This window comes from Lissotriton helveticus, chromosome 6 (genome assembly GCF_964261635.1).
Source record: "Lissotriton helveticus chromosome 6, aLisHel1.1, whole genome shotgun sequence".
Classification (NCBI taxonomy): Eukaryota; Metazoa; Chordata; class Amphibia; order Caudata; family Salamandridae; genus Lissotriton; species Lissotriton helveticus.
In genome coordinates this window covers 1,793,121,759-1,793,144,930 of record NC_136067.1, presented here as the reverse complement: position 1 = coordinate 1,793,144,930, position 23,172 = coordinate 1,793,121,759, and the positions used below count along the sequence as shown (strand labels likewise).

The window sequence follows — 23,172 nt, the reverse complement described above, 5'->3', positions numbered from 1 at the left end:
AAACAAGGGAGACCCGAGGGGGCGCCAAGGGGGCCCGCTGTCTCACCTACCAACAGACTTCCTAGGCTGCGCCTGTCAGTTGTAGCCGACTCATATTTTCATCATGCCACAGCAGCTTGTGAATTCCTTCGAGGCTGAATCATGGGGCCTTGTGGGAAGTGTAGTCCCACCACATGAGACTACACGAAATTGAAGGCTGCACATCATGGGGGCGGAGTAAGGCTGCCGATTTAAACAACGTGACAGGCGGAACATTAACAGCACAAGGAGCAGCTGGAGAGGGGCGCTGAGGAAGGCAAAATGTGCCGAAATGCATTCGCCTGTGACTGCTGTTCATTAAAGTGCTCCTTTTAATCTCCTTTGTGGGTCACGTCTCTTTCGTTTGGAGGAGGTGGTAATGTCATATATATATATCCATATCCTACTGGCGGTCGCCAGTAGGTAGTTATAGTTAGGACCTAGTTACCATTGGAAAATCGCAACATTCTATTCCCAATAACTTTGGCGCCGATTGAGGAATCTTCGCAAAATTTTCAAAACTTGTGGCCCGCTCCTATCTTGAAAGTTTCGGGGTGATTCGGGATATATATATATATATATATATATAATATATATATATATATATATTCACAGAAAAAACCATAGGTTATAGACCATATATAGTTAGGAATTAGCATTTACAAAACCTTGAAAATTCACTGAAAAAACCATAGGTTATAGACCATATATAGTTAGGAATTAGCATTTAGAAAACCTTATTTTACTCACACAAAACCATTGAAATTCCATATATAGTTAGTTGCACTAACTATATATCGCGCACCCGCAATCCACTGCTGATGATGTCACATATTACATCATTCATGACATGGTCAGTGACATCACTGATGACATCACTGATGACATCTCAAATGACATCACTGATGACATCACTGATAACAACATCCAGTGATTTTTTGTTTCTATAAAGTTTAAATATGTCTTACATATTGAAGAATGAGTGGATGTGTAAGTGTCTGGACGAAGGATTTAGTAGGTGCATGACTGACTGTATGAGTGAGTGATTAAATGTGTCTCACTGACTGCATGGGTTAGTGACTAAACTGTCTTAATTTGTGCATCATTATGTCTGTTGTTCTGTAAACTGCTGCATGTGTTGATCAGTAGCTATATGAGTAACTATATGGGTTATTGATTGATTGCCCAAGTATTTGTATGGGAGACTGAGTGTGTGTGTGGCTAGCTGGGAGGTGTGTGACTCTGTGCAGATCAATCTGTACTTGTATCAATGATTGTATAAGAAGGTAAGTATGTGTTAGTATATGTTTGAAAATGTAAGGTGCTCTATGTTTAACTGTATAGACAAGAAAATGGAAGTGTCATTGATTCTTTACAGGACTGACTAGGTGTGTGAGTAACTCCATGGATGAGTGGCAGACTGTGAGTGTCTGTATAGGTGTATGAGTGCATATGATAGTGTTGTAAAGATGAGTGATTGTATGTATGAATGATTGTATGGGTGAATGAGTGAAGGTGTGTGTAGACGTAGCAATTAGTGAGTGCGTATGTAGTAACTAGTATTGGTGTGTCAATGGTTTCAAAAATTATACTCTCTTTTTAACACTGGGTGAAACAGAGGTTATATTAAAATGTGAGGAGATGCATTGTATTGTCACATGAATGATATCATCAGTGATGTGGTCATTGATGTCAAATGAGATGTCATCAGTGATGTCATCAGTGATGTCATTTGAGATGTCATCAGTGATGTCATCAGTGATGTCACTGACCATGTCATGAATGATGTAATATGTGACATCATCAGCAGTGGATTGCGGGTGCGCGATATATAGTTAGTGCAACTAACTATATATGGAATTTCAATGGTTTTGTGTGAGTAAAATAAGGTTTTCTAAATGCTAATTCCTAACTATATATGGTCTATAACCTATGGTTTTTTCAGTGAATTTTCAAGGTTTTGTAAATGCTAATTCCTAACTATATATGGTCTATAACCTATGGTTTTTTCTGTGAATTTCATTGGTTTTTTAACAGCTAATATCTGTAGCTGTAAAATGTATTCTTCTTTAAATCCAAAAATATATTTTATATGTTTATGAATAATTTTTTTTTAAAATATTTTTTTTTCTTCGTTCCCGCTTCGCGAATTGGGAAGCTTCCCGTTAGCTGACCTTGATGCCGCGAAATAGACCGCAAGCCGGTAAACGTTTCTTTACCGCAAGTGCCGCGTTAGAAAACAACATCGTGACGCCTCCCGTCCGCATGACGTTTCACGTTGTCGCGTGATACGTCATATGACGTGCTACGTTAGCGAACTGGTACGCGAAGCGAGTCGCAAAGCGCAGGTTTCTGGAAGCAAACCGGGAGGCCCTGCAAAGCGCTTAACGTAAACACAGCAAGTCATGTGACTTGGTAATAACACTTTTCATTGGTTCATTTCACTTTTGGTTTCCTAATGATGTAAGACTAGGTCATATAATCTAAAATGAACACTTGATTGGTTGAGAACTCTTGTTTTTCCCAAATGATGAAAATCCCTCCTTCTTTCCTCACTCTGACTTTCATCATTGTGAGAGAAAGACCCTTTGTGATCACTGAGCAATGGCTTCTTTAGTAGCTTCAGCTGGTGCTTCCCCACCACCTCCACCACATCCAAGGAAGAGTGGACCACCTGCTCAAGTTATAATTCAACAAGAAGAAGAAGAAGAGGAACAGGACGACGAGCACGAAGTGCCTGAGCAGCCCAGGACGTCTCACCGGAAAGAAAACTTCATTTGGCAATTTTTTTAAATTCCCAAAGGTCAGAAAAAAGTAAATGCAAGATACGTAACTTGCCTTATATGTCAAGATAGACTGTCCAGAGGAACCGAGAAAAAATACAGTTTCGGAAACTACACAATGCATCGCCATATGACTAGGTGGCATCCTAACAACTACAGTGCTGCACAGTTTCGGAACGACCTAGATAATCTCCCTATTATGGCCAGAAGATCTGTTGTACCGGAAGTAACGGGACCAGAGGGCAGGGAGATGGTGCCAAATATACAAATGAAATTTGGTGAAGTAAAACACACCTGCGTATTTTGCGATGGATTGATTTCCTACGGAGAAAAAAGCATCACTCTGATCAACAGAGCTATTGACTATCATATGCAAGTTTGTACGAAACGCCCAAAATAATAAATACTTCTTTTTTTGTTTTGTTGCTCCTGTTGAGCCCTTTACAATGAATCGTTTTCATTGCCCCCTCCAAGAAAAACCCCAAAAAATATAAAACTGTTCAGAAAAATTCAAAAAAAGTAAACAAAATGTTCCGAAAAATAATAAAAAAAATATAAAACAACAAAAACAATTAAAAAAAAAGTTCTTTTCAGAACTACCTCCCCGTTATTAAAAAATTGGTACAATATTTGGAACTGTGCCAACCTCTATTTCTCTTAGTTCGCTTCCCAGTTCGCTCGCCGGTACGCGAACTAGAAGCGAACCAAAAACAGTAAGTATAAGGGAAGGAAACAGACACTTATGTTAAAAGAAAGACAGCTATAGGGGAGTAAACTAGAGATACTATTACCCGTAATCCACTGCTGATGATGTCACATATTACATAATTCATGACATGCTCAGTGACATCATCAGCAGAGGATTGCGGGTTTTTTGGCAACGTGCCTTATCCACGGTTTAATAACGCTGCCTTTTGCTTTATATAAGTTTTCAAATTGTATGAAATATATACCAATAGGTCGTTATGAACCTTTAGGTAGTGCTTTTCTTCATGAGGTCTGGTCGCTTCCATACACATACAGATGTTTCAAAGATGATCAAGAAGTTTATCTGAATGGAGGGGAATGCACTGAGACGCCAGATCATTCACTAATGTGTAGGCACATACAGTTACACGGTTCATGCAACAAACACCGACCAAATATGGCTTGCGTGTTGCAAGGCACGCCAGTTCCTGCTATCATCCCCACGTTCAAGTTGTTGGAAAATGGTAGTTATTTGATGCTCAATAATGAAGATTGTTCTGAGTTAATTAAAAGTATTCCTTTTATCGTAACAGTAAGTGAACGGGTTATTTGCTGCAGAAATGTTCTATTTCCTCCCACACATGAACATAGGGAGTTTTCAATCTGGCCACAAATACCAACCTTGGGACAGATTTCAACGGCATGGCAAGAATAAGAGCTCTTTTGTCTCAGAGAGAGGTGGCCTTGAGTTCGGCCCGTGAAACTTTCGTGCTTCACATAGCGAACACCCGTACAGAGGTGCAGACCCTTTTCAATTCAGATTTGCCTTTCAATTTCAGCAAGATGGTTCCGACTATCTTTAACGCATCCTCCACAAAGACCCTGGCGCACTTTTTTAAAGTTGTTACCAGTGGTCTCGTGACTTCATTTGAGAAAATCTTTGGAGTCATCCCTGCTTCCTTTCATTCTATTTTCTCCACTCTGGTTCGTGGATTGGCATTTTTACTTGCATTACCAGCGGACGCTCTTGTGCTTTTTTACATTTTTAAATATGGATGTCCCTCCTATGCAACCTCCCACCCTGCAGCTGCTGACACTGTTCCGCAATCGCATGCTAGAATATTATGGCACAATGCCGTTGGCGATATTAAGCACGGCATATGGATTATCTTTTCGATTCTCCTACTTCACCTGTGTCCAGCCTGTATTTCACTGCCTGACCTGTGATTTCGATTGGGCCATTGATTTGTGTCTCTGCGGACCGGTTTCTCCTGACGTCGACTTTAATCAGCTGATGACTCCTATCATTACTCACGAGTTGGTTTGTCCTGGCGAAAGGATTATGGCTGTGGCATTGATGCATGGACTACTTGGTCCCTGGAATTTACTGGCGGCAGCACAGTCTTTCTTGGAACAGAGCTTTCTTGAAAACCCACCGAGCTGTCCTCTGATGGTGATAGAGGATCCGGTGCTGGGAGAGCACGTATGTTCTTTTCCGCTTTTAAATTGGATGGCTGAACTGTTTTCGGATGAAGACGGTGACTTCCTATTGGAGGCTGTTGCAGCTTATTTTGCATACACAGTTATGTCATAGACCTTTTTCATGTTTGATATGCTGAGTACTAGCATTTCATTGACAATTCATTGACTTATTTGTCAAGTTTTTATTATTTACCTTGCCTATTGGCTTAAGACTCGATAAAGTACTTGGCTGTTTTATTTTTCTTTAGCATTAAATTTTCCTAGTTTTTAATGCTTTACCTTGCGGACCGTCCACATATAAACTTGCAATCTGCTCTCATGAGATGGCACTTCTATTATCTTATTCAGTTCGTTTCCGGATCATGGGGAGGTGTCATCTAGGTCCTGGATATCTTTACACCGTGTTAAGTTAGCATGGGCTCATTACCGGTTTAAACGCCATTTTTCCTTTTTTGCAACTTCTGCACACGACACTTAGTTGTTGCTTTAGCTTTCCACCTAGTAGTTCATCGTGGTTTACATGAGAATAATATGTTATTGCTCTACTATCTGCTTTGCTTGTTAAACTATATCTGTACAGCGAGTGCTAAAGTTTCAAGAACAACACGATACAGAATTGTTATGAGGTCTGATCTCCACGACTTCATACTCATAACATAAGTGCAACTTCTGCCAATTCTGGGCATGAGGCGGGTTTTATATTGCTTTGCCGAACACACATACACAACAGTTGATGCGGTTCACATGAAGAGAGAGCTGGTGTATGCTGATGTGATTCCTTCAAATCTAAGACACTAAAGTATGGGCACGCCCTAAACCAACACAAAGAGACGTTCTTAGCAAATAATATAATATGTGTATTAGGGAGGGTGAGATATAAGCAGCCGCGGGCCGTGGAGGGAGTTACGGTGAGGCAGGGAGGCGGGGAGGGGGAGAAGCAGGGTGGAGCCCTCCCTACCTTGCCCCTCCCCCTCCCCGCCTCCCTGCCCCACCGTAACTCCCTCCACGGCCCGCGGCTGCTTATAAGTGTTGCTAACTCTTATTCATTTACAGCATGTTAACATACTGTCACCATTCGCTTTTTATGTACTAGTAACTATGCTGGTAATTTTGCTACTGATAATATGTGTACTTGTATTCTCCACCCTGCTTCTCCCCCTCCCCGCCTCCCTGCCTCACCGTAACTCCCTCCACGGCCCGCGGCTGCTTATAAGTGTTGCTAACTCTTATTCATTTACAGCATGTTAACATACTATCACCATTCGCTTTTTATGTACTAGTAACTATGCTGGTAATTTTGCTACTGATAATATGTGTACTTGTATTATCTAAGATACTACGCCTGAGAAGACGGCATTAGTAAATAAACATTTCAAATACACATGTGTTCTTCTTAACTCCATGTTCTGGTTTCTAAGAAATATATAACGACCGACTGTTCATGAGTTCCACGTATCCTGAGGTACTATAAGTTCATATTCTGGATTGTCTAAACATTGAGAGTTTGTTATATCCAATGTGACACTGTACCTAGCTTGCTAAGGAGTTTTTGATTACTAACGTGAGTTTTGGGACACCCTAATTCGCCGAGGTTCCAATCCTCTGTCCACAGTTCTGTGTGAGAACAGAAACCCTGCGACAGGGGCACCCCCGACCCTTGCTGGAGCTTCATCACACTTGCGATACAACTCCAGCAATGCGCCACCTTTACGGCACAGATACATCACGCATCTGTGCTGTTTTTGCCCCATGATGCGCCGCATTGTAAATGCAGCACACCATAGGTGACGGAACAGCGGCACAGAATGACTAACACATCCCTGGTGATGCGCCAGTCATCATAAATGTATCCCTATGCTTCTTATCTTGTTAGAGATGAACCGCCATATGTATCATCAAAGTTTTTAGCATTTCCTAAATAGCGAACTTTAAGGAATAAATAGCGATTCTTTACCATTCCTAGTTTGCGATTAGCTATTTGCTAATTACAAATTACCCATTCATTTCCTTCATTTCCATAGGGCGGTTGGACTCACTTTTAGCTCGAACGGCTGAATGGATTTCCACGAAACTTGGCAAAATTGTAGGGACTGGTAGCCCGATGTGCCTTTGCTATGTCTCAAGATATATGCTCCAGTGGTTTTTACGAAAATTAACTTTGAAAAATATATATTGGGCTACATTGGCCTATATATATGTTGGAGCCCAAATGTAGCCCAATGTAGCCCAATGAAGCCCAATGTAGCCCAATGTAGCCCAATGTAGCCCAAAGATGGCCGCCAGACACACAAAAAAACAAATGTAGCCCAAATATCAGCCAGATGTAGCCCAACTATAGCCCAGTGACAGAATGACCAATCAGCTTCGCAAACCTCCGTTACGCGAAGCGGAGCGCTGTTACAGATATATATCTTTTTTTGAACGTTAATTTCTCAAAATCCACTGGAGCACATATATTGAGACCTAGCAAAGGCACATCGGGCTACCAGTCCCTAATATTTTGCCAAGTTTCGTGCAAATCCATTCAGCCGTTCGATTATTATTATTATTATTATTATTTTTTGCCCCGCGGGGCCCTTTTAAAACCTCCACATCAAACCTAGGGGGTCAGCGAGGATCTACTATGCCCCCTTATAGTTATTTCCCCCTTTGTTTTGACCTCCTCTTGTCTCTCGATCCTACCGAGAGACAAGATGGCGGCCGCTACGGACTTTTTGGAATGTTGACAGACGCCGGAGAACCAATCAGCTTCGCTTCACAAAGCTCCGTTGCGCGTAAAGTACGCGTCCTGGGACGCTGCCAGGTCCGCTGTTACAGATATATATCTTTTTTTAAACGTTAATTTCTCAAAATCCACTGGAGCACATATATTGAGACCTACAAAAGGCACATCGGGCTACCAGTCCCTACAATTTTGCCAAGTTTCGTGCAAATCCATTCAGCCGTTCGGGCTAAAAGTGAGGCCAACCGCCCTATGGAAAACTCAATGTTAAAAACACGTTTTGGGACCCCCCTTTTTTCTCGGCCCCCCTTGACGAACCCCCCCCAAATTTTCAAGGGCTGCTCAGAAACAAAATGTGCCATTTTCCTGAAAATTTCACCCAATTCCGTCCACAAATGCCAAAGTTATTAGACATAGAATTTTCAAAAATCCCATAGAGAAAAAATCCTAACTATATATACCTACTGGCGACCGCCAGTAGGTTATATATATATATATATAGATATATATATATATATATATCCAAAAATACAGGTTGCCCATTGAGAGAAGCCACGAGGCGAGTGAAGTATTCCACATTTAATAACAGGCAGCTGCATGCAGGAGAACACAGGAAAAACAATCACCAAAGACCGGTTTCGGGATTATCAACCCTTTCTCAATGGCGTTCTGTTTGTAAATCGCGTTTTTTCTTCGTGCACTGAATTTCAAAAGAACCTGCCTTGGTGGGCGTGGCTGTATTAACAGCCTCCTGGGTCTTGTAGTGCCACGATGTTTTTCTCAAGTGAGTCCGTCTTTACAACAGAAAAATAAAAGGAAATAAAACCCATGTGGGTAAGGTGTTGAATCCTGCTTGAACGCCTGATGTCCTTATCAGCTGTCTTGAGGCACACACCTCCCTTGGGTAATGACACCGTTTGGCATCATCACAGGTTCGCAACGCGGCAGGCTTCTCACACGGCTGAGCACAGCCGTTCATATCCAAAAATACAGGTTGCCCATTGAGAGAAGCCACGAGGTGAGTGAAGTTTTCCACATTTAATAACAGGCAGCTGCATGCAGGAGAACACAGGAAAAACAATCACCAAAGTTCTTTCAACCAGACCAGTTTCGGGATTATCAACCCTTTCTCAATGGCGTTCTGTTTGTAAATCGTGGTTTTTCTTCGTGCACTGAATTTCAAAAGAACCTGCCTTGGTGGGCGTGGCTGTATTAACAGCCTCCTGGGTCTGCCAAATTTGGAGTAAATTCGTTCAGAGGTTTATAGGCTGTAGCTTTGTCTAACGTTCCTATGATAAAATGAATGGGGAAGGCGTGTTTTGGGACTCCCATTTTTCTTTGGCCCCTGCTAGACGGATCAGCCTGAAACCTTCCATGCACAGGCTAGGTAAAAAAGAGCACTTTTCTGGAAAATTTGGTGGAGATTCATGAAACGGCACCAAAGTTACTAGCAACACAGAAAATGCATTTCCTATGAAAACATGATCCTAACTATACGCACCCAGTGGCGACTGCCACTGGGTAATAATCTGTCAATATTCATAATCCTAAAAACTACATATGTGAACATTTATAGCAAAACAATAACATGTGGTAGCTTCAGGTTCAAGTAGACCACTGTAAGATCATTCAGGCTCTAATGCAATGCTAAAGAGCAGTGTGGATAACAGAAGCAAGGGAATAGCTATGCGATAACTTTTAAAGTTTGCCAGACCGATCTAAAGTTTCCTTCTTCCAAGCTGTCACTGGTTAACGCTTTGTCTCTGCTATTAAGAACATTACAAGGGTCTTCTCCCAGTTTTTGATATTTGTGATTTCGTTCTCCATCACTGCATTTCAGACCAAGGCAGAATTTAAATCAATGTGATCTCCGCTTGTCTGGAGATGATGAAACAATTTAACGGTTGACGAATACAGGAAACTCTGTCAAGTTAAGTAGTGATAGGAGAATTTATCGCTCCTTTCCATGCAATTAAAATAACTGTGCTGGATGAAAGGCATCCTATGTAGCTGCGCTACAATTTTCTTTCATTTTAGTTGTACTATGTTAAATGTCAAGAATGAGTGTGCCCTGGCAGTGTACATACAACTGGTGACTATGGGTGGAAAGGATGGGCTTGTAACAAAGCATGTGTCCTAATTGCTATGATGAAGCCACAACTGTTTTTGAAACTCAAATCTACAAATTAAAAGGAAACACATCTTATTTTAATGGGTGGGGGCAGCTAAGGCCAGTTGCTGCTCACACTGTCAATTAACACCCAAAGGCTCAATCTATTTTCAGTGTCAATCATTCTACTGACATCAGAAGGGCAATGGAACTTCTGGCATTCCTTTGGGGCCACATCAACACCTCACCCTGCAGGGCATCCAAATCTAGTAGGAATTAGAGGAAATAATCATCTTTTGAGATACCTTTGGGAATTGTACCCTCCATTTCAGCATTTGTGTCAGCCTCCCCTTCAGCAGGCAGTGACAAGGGAGGCACACAAGGCAAGGGGCACAGAGTCCATTGGCCTGGGAGCATCCTGAGGTGGTGACAGCAATTCAACAACCTGATCAAGTACCGTCCATGTGCTGGAGGCACTATCAACAAGAAATCATTTCCACTATTGCAAGGTATATCCATCAATGTTACTAAAAAATGTTTATCCTCAACACTCAAAGTCAAGTGTGCTGTCTCATTCAGCAATTCCTAAGGCCTTATGTCAGTTTTCTGAACAAGTGTCTTTACAACTTGACTAAACAAGATCACATAAATGGCTCTAATCTGACAAGAGAGCACAGGCATTCACCATTCTGGCTTGAGGTATATGTTGCCACTTTCTTCAGTCCTTATATTGTGGGTAACAAGACAATAAAGATGCACCACTAGTGCCTCAGTGATGAACTATGTCAAGCTTTGCTTGATTGTGCTATCATACATTTGATAGACTGAGCTGCTTACGGCCTGAACTAGGAAGTTAGGATGCTTCAATCCACATGCAGAAGAGAAGGAGTAAAGTGTTATTGAGGGAAGGTCTGTTAAGAGATGCATTTGCATTTCTTTAGTTCTTGTTTGCATGTATCAGTATTGGGAAGGTAGTTTGTAGGGACTTTTGCCTTTGTATGGATGTGCTGGGTGGGCATGCTGTAGATTGCTGAACGTGGAAGTTGTGAGAATAGGATGCTGCATGGATTGTTAGGGTCGCTGTGCTGGGAGTACCCTGGCAGTTAATAACAGATGGAAAGAGGTTGGACCCTAATAGCAGCTATAAGGCTCTGAGGCGAACCTAAGGGCCTAACATTAAATGAAGAACTTGGCTCCAAATGCAGCGGCTCTAGACACTTGTGTGAAAACCCTGCACTCCAATTACAACACCGAGCAATACATGGCAAAATGCCAAGAATAGCACTTCAGAGGCTAAGGGTCCATGCTAGGATAGTGTGTGGGAGGGAAACAACCCTAACAACGCGGGCATCACAACACGATGCTATTACAACGCGGTTGTTACAACGACTGCGTTGTTACCACGTAATGCCATTACTACGCAAGTCATTACATTGACTTGCAGTAGATGGCATGCTAACATTAGAAATAGTATAGTTTACTATTCCAACACCTTCCCTACTATTACGTAGGCTGGAGTTAGAATAGTAAATTATACATTTCTAATGTTAGCGCGTCATCTACTGCAAGTCGATGTAATGACTTGAATAGTAATGGTTTTGCGTGGTAACAACGCGGTCAGAGTAACAACCGTGTTGTAATGGCACGCGTTGTGACGACTCGCGTTGTAATGAGTCACATTCATGTGGGATAAAGTACATCCTGGCAAAGATTATAAGGATATTGCAAGTCACAGAGAAGTTCAGTCGCCATACAGACTAACAAGGCCAAAGTCCTTGTAAGGTTATAGCACTCCAAGGTGACCTGTAATATTTTTTTACTGTACAGCAGGGAATATTTTACTTCTTACGGTACATGGTCATATAACCTTCCCACAAACCACTTAAATACTTGGTGCCTTGCTCTTTTCACATGAAAGAAATAGCATGGTTGCAGACATGAAGAATAAAAAGGAAAAGCAGTAGTGTGAAATTAAGCAAACCAATAAGCAGTTAGTAATGTGCTGCATTAAGCTATCAGAATCATATTTTTATAATCAAAGTGAGTCAAATGAAAAAATCGTTGCAGCTCCGAATGTGTATCTTTATGCAGAGAGATTTTATTTTTACTGTATTGACCAAAAACGTGCAACAAATAAATACGTTGACATAAATATAACCTTTCCACCGTTTATTTGATAAAAAACGATTCGAAGTATGAAAAGCCACTTCTAGTTTTCGTTGTTTAAACTGAAGGTGTAATTGTGCTTTTCACCTTGGCTGCTGGCTATATACATTATCAAGCCACAATTCAACTGTAACCGTTGAGCAGCTATGTCATTTCATTATCACAGGTGACCAGAGACGTCACAACTGGACTGTAATATGGAAATTAGAGATGGGATTTTATAAAGGGATTGCTGGCTCCCAGATATTACACAGAAAAGAAATGTAATTTTCTGCAGTTTTTTTACATAATTAGCATGTAAAATTGAGGATCTGGCACTCCTTGACCTTTGGTGGACACCCTTGGAATAGAAGTAACATAGAAATCAGACGGGCAGGTTCAAGAACTAATTGGTCACCAAACAAACTTTGGGAAGTACTGCACAAAAAGGTTAACTTTCAAAACTGTTCTCCAAATTAGGTGAATAAAGCGTCAAAGGTAAGAATTACTGTGTTGGAAATCAGTAACAGTCATATGTAGAGGAAAACAGATTGTTAATCTATGGGGATGAGGAGGGCCAGAATGTAGAAGGACACAATATTGATGTAAGGTGAGGATGAGATTCCAGAAAGTTCAACTAATCTAATACATTTTGTCTCTTTGAGGATTCCCTGGCTTACACTTTGTAGATTGACACATTCACCAAGACCTTCCTCAGAAAAAAATGCATATATTACAAAAACAGCAACAGAAAAAACAACATTGCAGTTCAGAAAAAATACATAATTTAAGATAAATATATCAGGGGTTAATAAAAAAAAGTCTCTAACCTGAGCGCTACGAATCATTTTTTTTAAAAAGGTGATCTCAGCTGAGATTGTCGACAATCTGTAAGCAAGTAACTCTAAACTTCATGCACAGTCTCCATTTATGTTCTGCTACATTGTGACCCACTTCCTGCTCATAAATGTGCCAGCCTGTGATATAGCAGTTTTTATGAAATGTAATACTTTGCATTTGTGAAAACAGACTCTAGCAAACTTAGAGAATTTAGGCCTCAGACTGTGACGATTTATTATACCACGTGAGTAGATTTGTATTTTCATGTCTCCATAGAATAAAAATTGACTGTGTTCCATAGGCAAAGACAGTGACCTTCACAAGCGGTTCTGCATAAAAGAATATTAATTCGAGGTTAAACCTGACTGTCAAAGGGAAAACTGCATACATGTAGAAATGGAGTTTGTGAAAAGCACTATGTTGTAGAATTATACAACTTTTGTCGAATGCATTAAGTTACACATGTTTGTCTTTGCATATATTTGATTGGTTTACGCTATGTAAACCATACACAATTGTATTAAATGTATGAAGTCCGTTGTTCAGAACCCTATAAAAGAGTGTGTTCCCTTGATGCAGGAGGAGATCCTTTCCCACACATCTTAGGAGGCGAATCCATGCCAGATTGCTCTCCTATTTCCTTACCTGGCATTTGGTGATTTGGACTTTGAGTTATTAATTGATTCTGTACTTTAACTAAGCTTTGCATGCAGATTTTCTGATTAAATGATTTTGAATATGCAAGATCAATTCCTGTATGACTGAAAATTCCAAAATAAAACCTTCAAGGTTACATTTCCTAGTCAGTCATCCTTGTAGGTCCAAATGGGTTCTACTTATCTGTCTACTGAAATTGCCATTTAGAATGGCTATAATTGAAACAGGTCCAGCAGGGAGCACCAAAATCCGTATCAGGAATCTACTGTTCCCGATCCATTAGGTACGCACAGCGTGCGAACAGTGATTTTGCACCATCACCTGAAAAACCACAGAGAGGTAAATAAATTCAAGCACAGCTTGAAGCATTGTTTGGCTTTCTCTTCCTCTTTGTCCACACTTCATCAAAACTTAGCTCACAGCTGCTTTTAGAAGACCAAAGAAAATCTGAAGACTTAGACACATCAGCCCCCACCCATAAACGTAAGAGGCTCCTCTTCGTCAACAAAGCCCCATCCTCTCAAACAAAAATGGAGTCATGGAGCAGACTGACATGCAAATTTGGAGCGAAGAGTTGTGGAGACCCAAGCGCTACGAAGATGCTGAAGTTGGTCAATTGGCCACCTCACATCAGAGATAATGAAGTGAGAAAGTTAACAATAACCACTGAACCACAGGCTGCTCTCCTAGATGGAAGGGATGAAGTCAACATTGGGTTGATCAAGTGATAACTTTACAAAAGTATCAAACGACTTTATGTTGACTAATTACTTATATGCAGGGAAAAAATACTTACTAGTTACCTATTTCCTTGCTGACGTCGGCCACAACAGGTATTTAGGCCAAATGCTACATTTAAAATACTGCAGCTGTCTACAACTACTTGCAAGTAACACAGCTGCTGAAACCATGTTGGTTTTTTTAAGCCCATTAACTCCTGTGTTTTTTTTTTTTCTAATGCAAAGAGGCCCGGTTGGTGCAGCCACGTCGCTGTTTCGAAGCCCATATAACCGCTCTTGCTCAAGTATTAAGTGGAGAAAACCTTCTCTGCAAACCTACATCTGAAACGTTATATTTGTGGAGGCTGCACCATCTGTGGGCACAGCACCACTGACCTACCAAGGGGGAACATATGGCAAATTAACTGCAAAATTGTTCTTTAAATTTTAGAAGAGTGCAGGTACCTACTGCCGGTTTTATTACTAGTTATTAACAGTCTAAAAGTAAGGGGTTTCAGGGGAAATGCTGTGAAAATATGGATTTCCTACAGTATGCAATATGGCTCTTTAAAGTGAGACATGGTATTCCCATTAGGAAGCATAGACAGACATGGCACTACTTACCTAATTAGCATATCTGTGAGCTTAGCAAAACCAACATAAGCCAACTCAAATGCTCCTCTGTGTCTTGACTGTAAAAGGTGGTGTTTAAAATATTCTCCCATATCTTTAACCTAAGGAAAGAAGGTGGAAATAGTAAGCAGAGTACACTAAGTGATTAACTGCGAAAACAGGGACAGCTTTCGACTAATGGAGATGCCACAAGTTGGTCCACATAAGAATACAATCAAGTGATCACAACATAGAGCATTATACACCTTCCTATGTAAAATCAAAGCCAGAAGAAACGATTATTTACCTTTGACAACAGTATTTCTTGGTGGCCACTTTATCTTCACACAGATTCCTTGTCTCATGAATATCTCCAGATGCCAAACTGGATCCAGAAAATTGTTCTTAAGCAATATATCTTCTGTGCTGCCAGCCAGTTACCACACATGCTGAAATCTGCCCAAGAAGGGACAACATCTGCTGATGTATGGCACCATCTGCCATGCTGGTGTCAGATAAGGATCAAAAATCCATGCCTAACTAAAGCATGTGAGGAGTAACTGCAGCAGCTTATCAACAGCAGACAATAGCACAACCAGAATGAGAATTTATATTCAATAGAACCTTATTATAAAACAAGGAAATTATTTAACCGAGTCCTAGCAAAGCATTGATCATTCCCGTCTCAACCACTAGACAATAATGTATGGTAAAGGTATGCAGCAAAAAACAAGTGGCCATTGATAAACATAAGCCTAAGTGAGAGCAGCAGAAGCTATCATAATCCTCAAAGTGTGAATAAACCACAGCGGGGGGGGGGGTCTTTTTATTTTTAGCTGAAGCATTGCAGATCTCAATGCAAAGAGTGACTCAGCGCGAGATACAACATTTTGCTGCTTTGCTTTTTTGCCTCTGGAGAAACCTTCAAAAAGCAGATCATCCACTCACTCTAACAGTGCTTGATCAATGGATTAGGAAACAGTTTGCTTAGAATCCTAGCAGCGCAATCACTTTGTGGAAGGGGAAAACCACTTTGGGAGAAAGGGTGCAGAAGTGAGGAGAACCAGTAGTTTGTTTTTGAAGACATTAACAGAAATATGACCAACAGGGACTGCAACTCCTTGGCCCTACCGGTCAACGTAATCACCACCAAATGTGCAGCCTAAAAGGTTAGAAACAAAACCAAACAACTGTGCACCAGTTCATATAGAGATTTCATGAGACAAATCAGTACAACATCCCACTGGACAGGAACATATATACAAAAATGTTTAAAGAAATGTGTTGCTAGAGGTGATCCACGTGTGCAGTGTTCGAGGACTGTGGTACAGGACACAACCATCCTGCTGCGAAAGCAGACATTTTCTACATGAGAGAGGAAGTGGCGTCTGGTTGCTGAGTTCTAACAGATTGACATGCCAAATCCTCTTTGCCAAGGGCCGATTAAGACCAGCTGCCCACCATCCTTCTGCACATTATGCTGAACATTTAAGAACAGAGGATGGGAGCAAATGCACTAAGCAGTTCCTGCAACCAGTTTGGCCGGAAAACATCTCCAAGGAAACCACAATAAGAGAAATGTCAAGTACATACCATGCGACACTTCCTCCTTAGAATTATGGCAAAGAGATTGATGCATGGCAGACCACCTGGGAGACGATCATGTCCATCACATCAGGATGGAGCTCCCATTTGTCATCCTCCAGGGACAGACCATGCAAGAAATCCGACTTGGCATTTAAAGTACCCTTCTAGATGAGCTGCTCCAAGGGAAATGCCTTCTACCCACTGAATCAACGCAACCTATGCTGTCAATGAAAGCCTGAAGTATACCGGATGTCACTTTCAAGGAAAGTATCAAGGTGATTGGCATTTTGGAGCAACAGATGGAGCCCGGCATCTGTATGATAAGGAGGAAGATATCAACCTCAGAATCTTCCAAAATGTGCCTAAAATCCTGGTTGGGAATCTCAAGTGCGGCCCGGAAGTGAGCCAAAGATTTCTTCCATGAGTGCGATCCTCTAAGCTCTGAGTAGACGGCCATAGGGTGATCCTTAAAGGAAGCTTTCACCTTCTCCCTAGCCTGAAATATTTTCTTGCACATAGAGGGTTAAGATAGCACATAACACCACTCAAAAAGCAATGCCAGGGCCAATGTCAGGAGCAGAGCAGAAGAAAGTTGGGCTGGCGCCTAGGGAATGGTTGCTTCCAACAGAAACAACGCCACAGTCAGATCCTAGGGAGGCATTACGCTGGGTGGCATCTGGATCAGAGCTGCCAGAAACACTGAGTCCAAAGCATCTGGTATAATAATCTTGAGAGCCGCAAGGGCCCAGAGGGAGGAGGATCACAGACGAAGAGACCCAGAGCCTGCCAAAGGCCTTCACCAGAGAAGGATTGGCAGATCATGTCGGAAACTCCAGTTTACGTTTCTTGAGGACACAGACTGACTCCAAGCAAGAAAAGAAATAAAAATGCATTAGGAACAGTGCCGCTGACTCACTCTCTCTCTCTCTGAACAGGGGGTTGAACAGTTTCCTTGAGGCAGAAGAGTACCTCTCTCTCTGATGGTTTAATCTTTGGTTAAGACATCGAAATGCACATATCCTATATCTAAATAGGCAGAGCCACTAACAGTCATGTGCGCAAACTGGCTGCACTTGAGACCTACTGCTTGAGCAAAACTTTCCAGATCCACTCTGCACCTTGAGATATTCATAAGGTGAGGAATCTTGGGGGAGAAATATCTCAGAACTGGAGCACTGCATACTTTGTGACATGGAGCCACGTTGTTACCTAAACTACTTGAAACAAACCTCAATATGCAAAACAATTAGTCAGTTTGAACTATGCTAATGTAGGGATATTATTCAATGTATAAACAAAGATCATATCAAACGTGACCAATGGTGAAACACATACGTATAATATGTTTTGTTTGAATGAAAATCCAATAAAGAACAATGAAATAATTATTGCAAGGTGCAAAATTTTAATACGTCATTGTTGTAAAGTGTATTTTAATCTACTTATCTGTCATCCATCTTCTCATGCTTTCCAGCTTGCCTGTATTTAGAATGTTACATATGTCATAGAATGCTTGCTATGAAATGTGTCTTCACTTGGTGATGGAAGGCTGAGCATCCAGGAGGACAGCTCCTGGTGGGGCTAACTTAATTACTTATTTAACCATTTAACTACCATCTTGGTTCACCTGTACCATCTGTAACTTCAGCTACAATAAATAACAACTTGGAACTATACCCTGACTCCATGAAGATTATTACATTATTACAGTCATCTACTAACTGTTTATTAAACCTACTTCTCCACCGCTCAATGAGCCTGCATAGGGAACACTATTTTAAAAGGCATTTGATCGATGAGAGGTTTTCTGCGTGATAGCAAAAACAAAAAGAAATGGGTCCAATAGTGCACTGTTAAAGCTTAAGCAATTATGTAAAAAACTAAAAGATAAACTCTGTGGGTCTCAAGATCAATGTATTCCCAAAATGCACATATGAATAAATTACATTTAACATGTATTTTCTTGTTACAGTGAGAAATTGTCCTTATACACAAAGGAGCTATAGGGGTAGTGAACAGGTCATCCCCCACTCATAATCTTATACACAAGAAAGGTCCTGTTTACACAGTGATTCTCATCCTCACATCCGCACCTCAGTTCTGAAATGTCATGGGGAACATCGGTTAAAATGACACCATCTGTATTTACCAGATCTGGGTCACCACTTTAAAACACAGTATACTCTACAAGTTGTTGCGTTGCTTCCAACTGATGTGGCCCCCACACTCTCCCTCCCCTAATGTGAGAAAATGCTTCTAAAGAGTGGCAAGGGGATACATAAAGAAAAGAAAAAATGTGTGGAGCGGTTGGTGGTGCCTCACGGAAGTAACACCATGGGGGTAAGTAGGAAGGTACTCGCCTACTACCTCAGGTTCTCATCATCAGCAACCACCAACCTAAACATAAATTGTGAAATGTGAAAAAGAAACAAAGGGGGAACACTGGTGCTAGGATGTCTGCTGAGTCAAAACGGAACACCGGCAGAATCACTACTGACAGTGGCAGTTCACGTGATAACCAGTGAGACAGTGACTTAGCACAGACTCACAGACAGGTACAGGTATGCCCGGATTGGGCTTTACCCCGGAACACTAATACAAGAACTAAATTGGTGCAGGGTGAAGTGACAGAACCCACGCCCTGATGAAATTGTCGTGAGTTTTTCCTAGGGCAATGAAACATGTCAGCTTTTAAGAGGGCAGACACACAGCACTGAATAAAAGTCCAATAGCCAGAGTGATCTAGCCCGGTTTTAATAGAGTGGGGTTGAATCCTGCAGTACATCGGATTCTCTGTTGATGCACTTGCAGTGTTCGACATCCTAGCACCAGTGTTCACCCTTTGTTTCTTTTTCACATTTCACAATTTATGTTTAGGTTGCTGGTTGCTGATGATGAGAACCGGAGGTAGTCGGCGAGTACCTTCCTACTTACCCCCATGGTGTTACTTTCGTGAGGCACCACCAACAGCTCCACACATTTTTTCTTTTCTTTATGTATCTCCATGCCACTCTTTAGAAGCATTTTTCTCACATTAGGGGAGGGAGAGTGTGGTGGCCACATCAGTTGGAAGCAACGCAACAACTTGTAGAGTATACTGTGTTTTAAAGTGGTGACCAAGATATGGTAAATACAGACCGTGTAATTTTAACCGCTGTTCCCCTAGACATTTCAGAATTGAGGTGCGGATCTGAGGATCAGAATCACCTTGTGAGCAGGTCATTTGTTGTGTATAAGACAGTGAGAAATTGATCAATTGAATGACAACCATAGACGGAAGTGAAGAGGTGGGGGATGAAAGTGTAAATATATATTACAGACGTGAAGTTAAAATTGCAACACAAGTGGAGGTCACCAGAGGTGTGTCAATTTCTGTGGCGGTGCATAAATCTGCGCTCTCATGATCTACCGAGGCCTGGGTGTCAGATAGTAATGTCATGATGGTTTATTCTGTGCAGTCAGGACATCTTAATGCTTGAACTGACAGACGTGAAACAGTAAAAACTCTATAATCGGACAAGCAGAGCCACAAAAAGACATGTGGCGCCACCTGGCAGTTCTTGAGACCTACTGCTTGAGCAAAATTTGCCAGATCCATTCTGCTCCATGAGATATTCATAAGGTGAGGAATCTGCAGTGTGAAATATCTATCAGAATTAGAGCATTGAATACTTTGTGACATGCAGTCACCTCGTAATCTTAACCACTGTCAACAAACCTCAATGTGCGAGAAGATTAGTCTGAACTGTGCTAAAGTAGGGATATTATTGAATGTTTAAACCAAGACCATGTCTATGTTAACCACTGGTGGTACAAAAGGTGTGTTTAATTGGTTTTGTTTAAATGAAAATCCAGTAAATAACAATGTAATGATTATAGTAAGGTGCAACATTTTGATTGATTATACACTAACCATTTATTAAACTTACTTGTCCCCTGCTCAGTAACCCAGCATAGGGAACTCCATTTTAAATGGCATTGGAGCGATGCAAGGTGCTATGGGTCATCCCAAACAACAACACAAATGTACCCAATTCTGCATTTTTTAAGTTTCAACAAATATTTACAAACTAAATAGATACATGCTTTGTAGCTCAAGATCATTGTGTTCCCAAAATTCACAATTGAATATCTTACATTTAAAATTCATTTTCTTGTTACAGTGAGAAATGGATCAGTCGGATGAGAACTTAAGAGGGAGGTGATAAGGAGGGGGATGAAAGTGTCCATTAGTCGATCCTACAGAATTTAATATTCCAACCCACGTGGAGGTGACCTGAGGGGAGTCATTTTTGTGGTGGTGCATGAATTTGTGCTTTCATTATGTACCGAGTCCTGGGTGTCAGACAATGTTCTGTGGTAACATCAGTACAGTTTCCGAGGGACCCTTTTTAGCGTGATACAGGCAGAAGGGAGGATGTTGCTGGCATATCACCAAATGCTCTCCCTTGGATTCTGATAAATGCAGTTCCTAAGGTTTTCAGGAGCTCCATGGTTCCGGTGTGTTCAACATCAGCTGGTGCAGCCCCTGCTGGAATGTCTGTGCATTCCCGACACGTGTTTCTGGGTAACTTCCCTTCTTCAACGGGAAGCAGCAGTTTAGATCGGGGGTGCTTGAAACGATGCTTGTATTCCTTTAGATGAAGTACCATTCCAGAGCGTGCAGGTGAATCTCAGTGTTTCTCGGCCTAATCAGTCCCAGAGGAGATAAAAAGATATAGGGGTGGGAAATCAGAGCAGGAGAGGGGGGGGGGGAGGGGAGCTGCAGGCATCTCAGCAAACGTTCCCCATTCCACTCTGGTAATTGCAGTTCATGATATTTTCATTAATTCATAACACTGATGGCGAAAACATGCACTTGTGAGTAACTGAGAACGAACTGCAACTACCACAATGCCTTAGGAGAATATTTGGTGGGAGTGTGCCGCCCCCTCCCCCTTTATGACTGCTGGGCTCCTCCTGACGTCCTAAGGCTGAGGAACCTTCATGGGATGCGGCAATAGAGGCTGCTCCCTCCAATCCTGGCACTACTCTCATGCAGCATGAGAGCAGCACCAGGATTGGTTGGAGAATTGTTGAGGGTCCTGCACTGGAGGAGAAGACGAGAAGATGGAAACCGGACCGAAGTGCAGAAAACGTTCATGCAGGTAAATGTGTTTTTATATTTTTTCTTTATTTAATGTGTCCTCCACCCACTTGCCCGTCTCACCACTTCTCTAGTGCTGCCAGCCGCGCCTGCTGTGTACGGTAGGCCTTTCAATCCCTGACATTCTATATTTTCCTTGCTCCATCACCTCAGCCCAAGTTCCACAGAGAACCATCCTAGTCTCCTCTAGTGCCCACCGCTACCAGATCTTTCATTTTGGTGTGAATTCTCTCGTGTATGTTACATAATGAATATGCTACTTACCAGTATGCATCTGTTCTTGGCATGTAGGGCTGCTAACATATGATATGAATGTTAGCAGCCCTACATGCCAAGAACAGATGCATACTGGTAAGTAGCATATTCAGTTCGAGGCATGTGGGCTGCTAAATTCATATCTTAGCATAGAATACATAGCAGTCCCTCCATCAGCGGCGGTTGCCCGTGCCAGCTGCAGAAACCTGAAAGAGTGTCTTGAGAACAGCCTGTCCTACAGCAGCTTGCTGCTTGGAATGCACATCAACACAGTAGTGTTTAGTAAAGGTATGTGGTGTAACCCACGTGGCTGCTCTGCAAATGTCCTCTAAAGGAATGTTCCCTAGGAAAGCCATGGATGCCCCCAATTTGCGCGTGGAGTGCGCCCTTGGGGGTATCGTTAGAGTGCGCTTGGCCTTTTGATAACATATTTGGATGCACTTAACAATCCACCTGGCTATTCCTGCTTTGGAAATAGGGTTGCCTTTGTGTTGTGGTGCGAAGGCAACAAAAAGTTGTTTTGTCTTTCTAAAGGGTTGTGTCCTGTCTATGTAGTACATCAACGCCCTCCGTACATCTAAGGTATGGAGCATTCTTTCCGCTACCGTTTGTGGGTTTTGGAAGAATGCCGGCAAGTCAATAGTTTGGTTGAGATGAAACTGTGACACCACCTTCGGAAGGAATTTGGGGTTAGTGCGTAGCACTACCCTATTTGGATGAATCTGAATGAAAGGCTCTTGGATTGTGAGCGCTTGTAGCTCACTAACACGCCTCAGTGACGTAATAGCTATAAGGAAAGCTACTTTCCACGTTAGGAACTGGAGTTCACACGAGTGCAGTGGCTCAAAAGGTGGTCCCATCAGTCTGGTGAGGACCACATTGAGGTTCCACACCGGAGCTGGTGGTGTTCTTGGGGGAATGACTCGTTTCAGACCTTCAAGGAAAGCTTTAATGGCAGGCACTCTGAAGACAGAGAGATGCTGCCTGTTCTGAAGATAAGCCGCTATGGCGGATAGATGTATCCGAATGGAAGTGTACGCTAGATTGCACTTGTAAAGATGCAACAGATAGCAAATGATGTTAGGGATAGATGCATCTAGCGGGTTGATGTCATTGGCTGTACAGTAAATGACAAAACGCTTCCATTTCGCAGCATAGCATGCTCTGGTAGTTGGCTTCCTTGCCTCCTTGATGATGTCCATGCATTCCGGAGGTAGGTTAAGGTATCCAAACTCTAGGACTTCAGGAGCCAGATCGCCAGGTTGAGCTGTTGCGGATCTGGATGCTGAATGTCTCCATGGTTCTGCGTCAAAAGTCTGGGCGTGAGGCGCAGTCTTTGGTGCGGCACCACCGAGAGTTCGAGGAACGTGGCGTACCATGCTTGGCGCGCCCACGTTGGAGCAACTAGG

At 42.0% G+C, this 23,172-nt stretch overlaps 1 protein-coding gene across 1 annotated transcript in view; it reads right to left on the bottom strand.

Moving 5' to 3' along the window:
• Window positions 1–23,172, bottom strand: part of THADA (THADA armadillo repeat containing) — a 1,377,633-nt gene that overhangs the window by 1,082,693 nt on the left and 271,768 nt on the right. Inside the window, exon 23 of the mRNA XM_078649688.1 lies at window positions 14,788–14,897. Coding sequence (XP_078505814.1) covers window positions 14,788–14,897 — 110 coding nt within the window. The remainder of the gene's footprint in view (window positions 1–14,787; window positions 14,898–23,172) is intronic.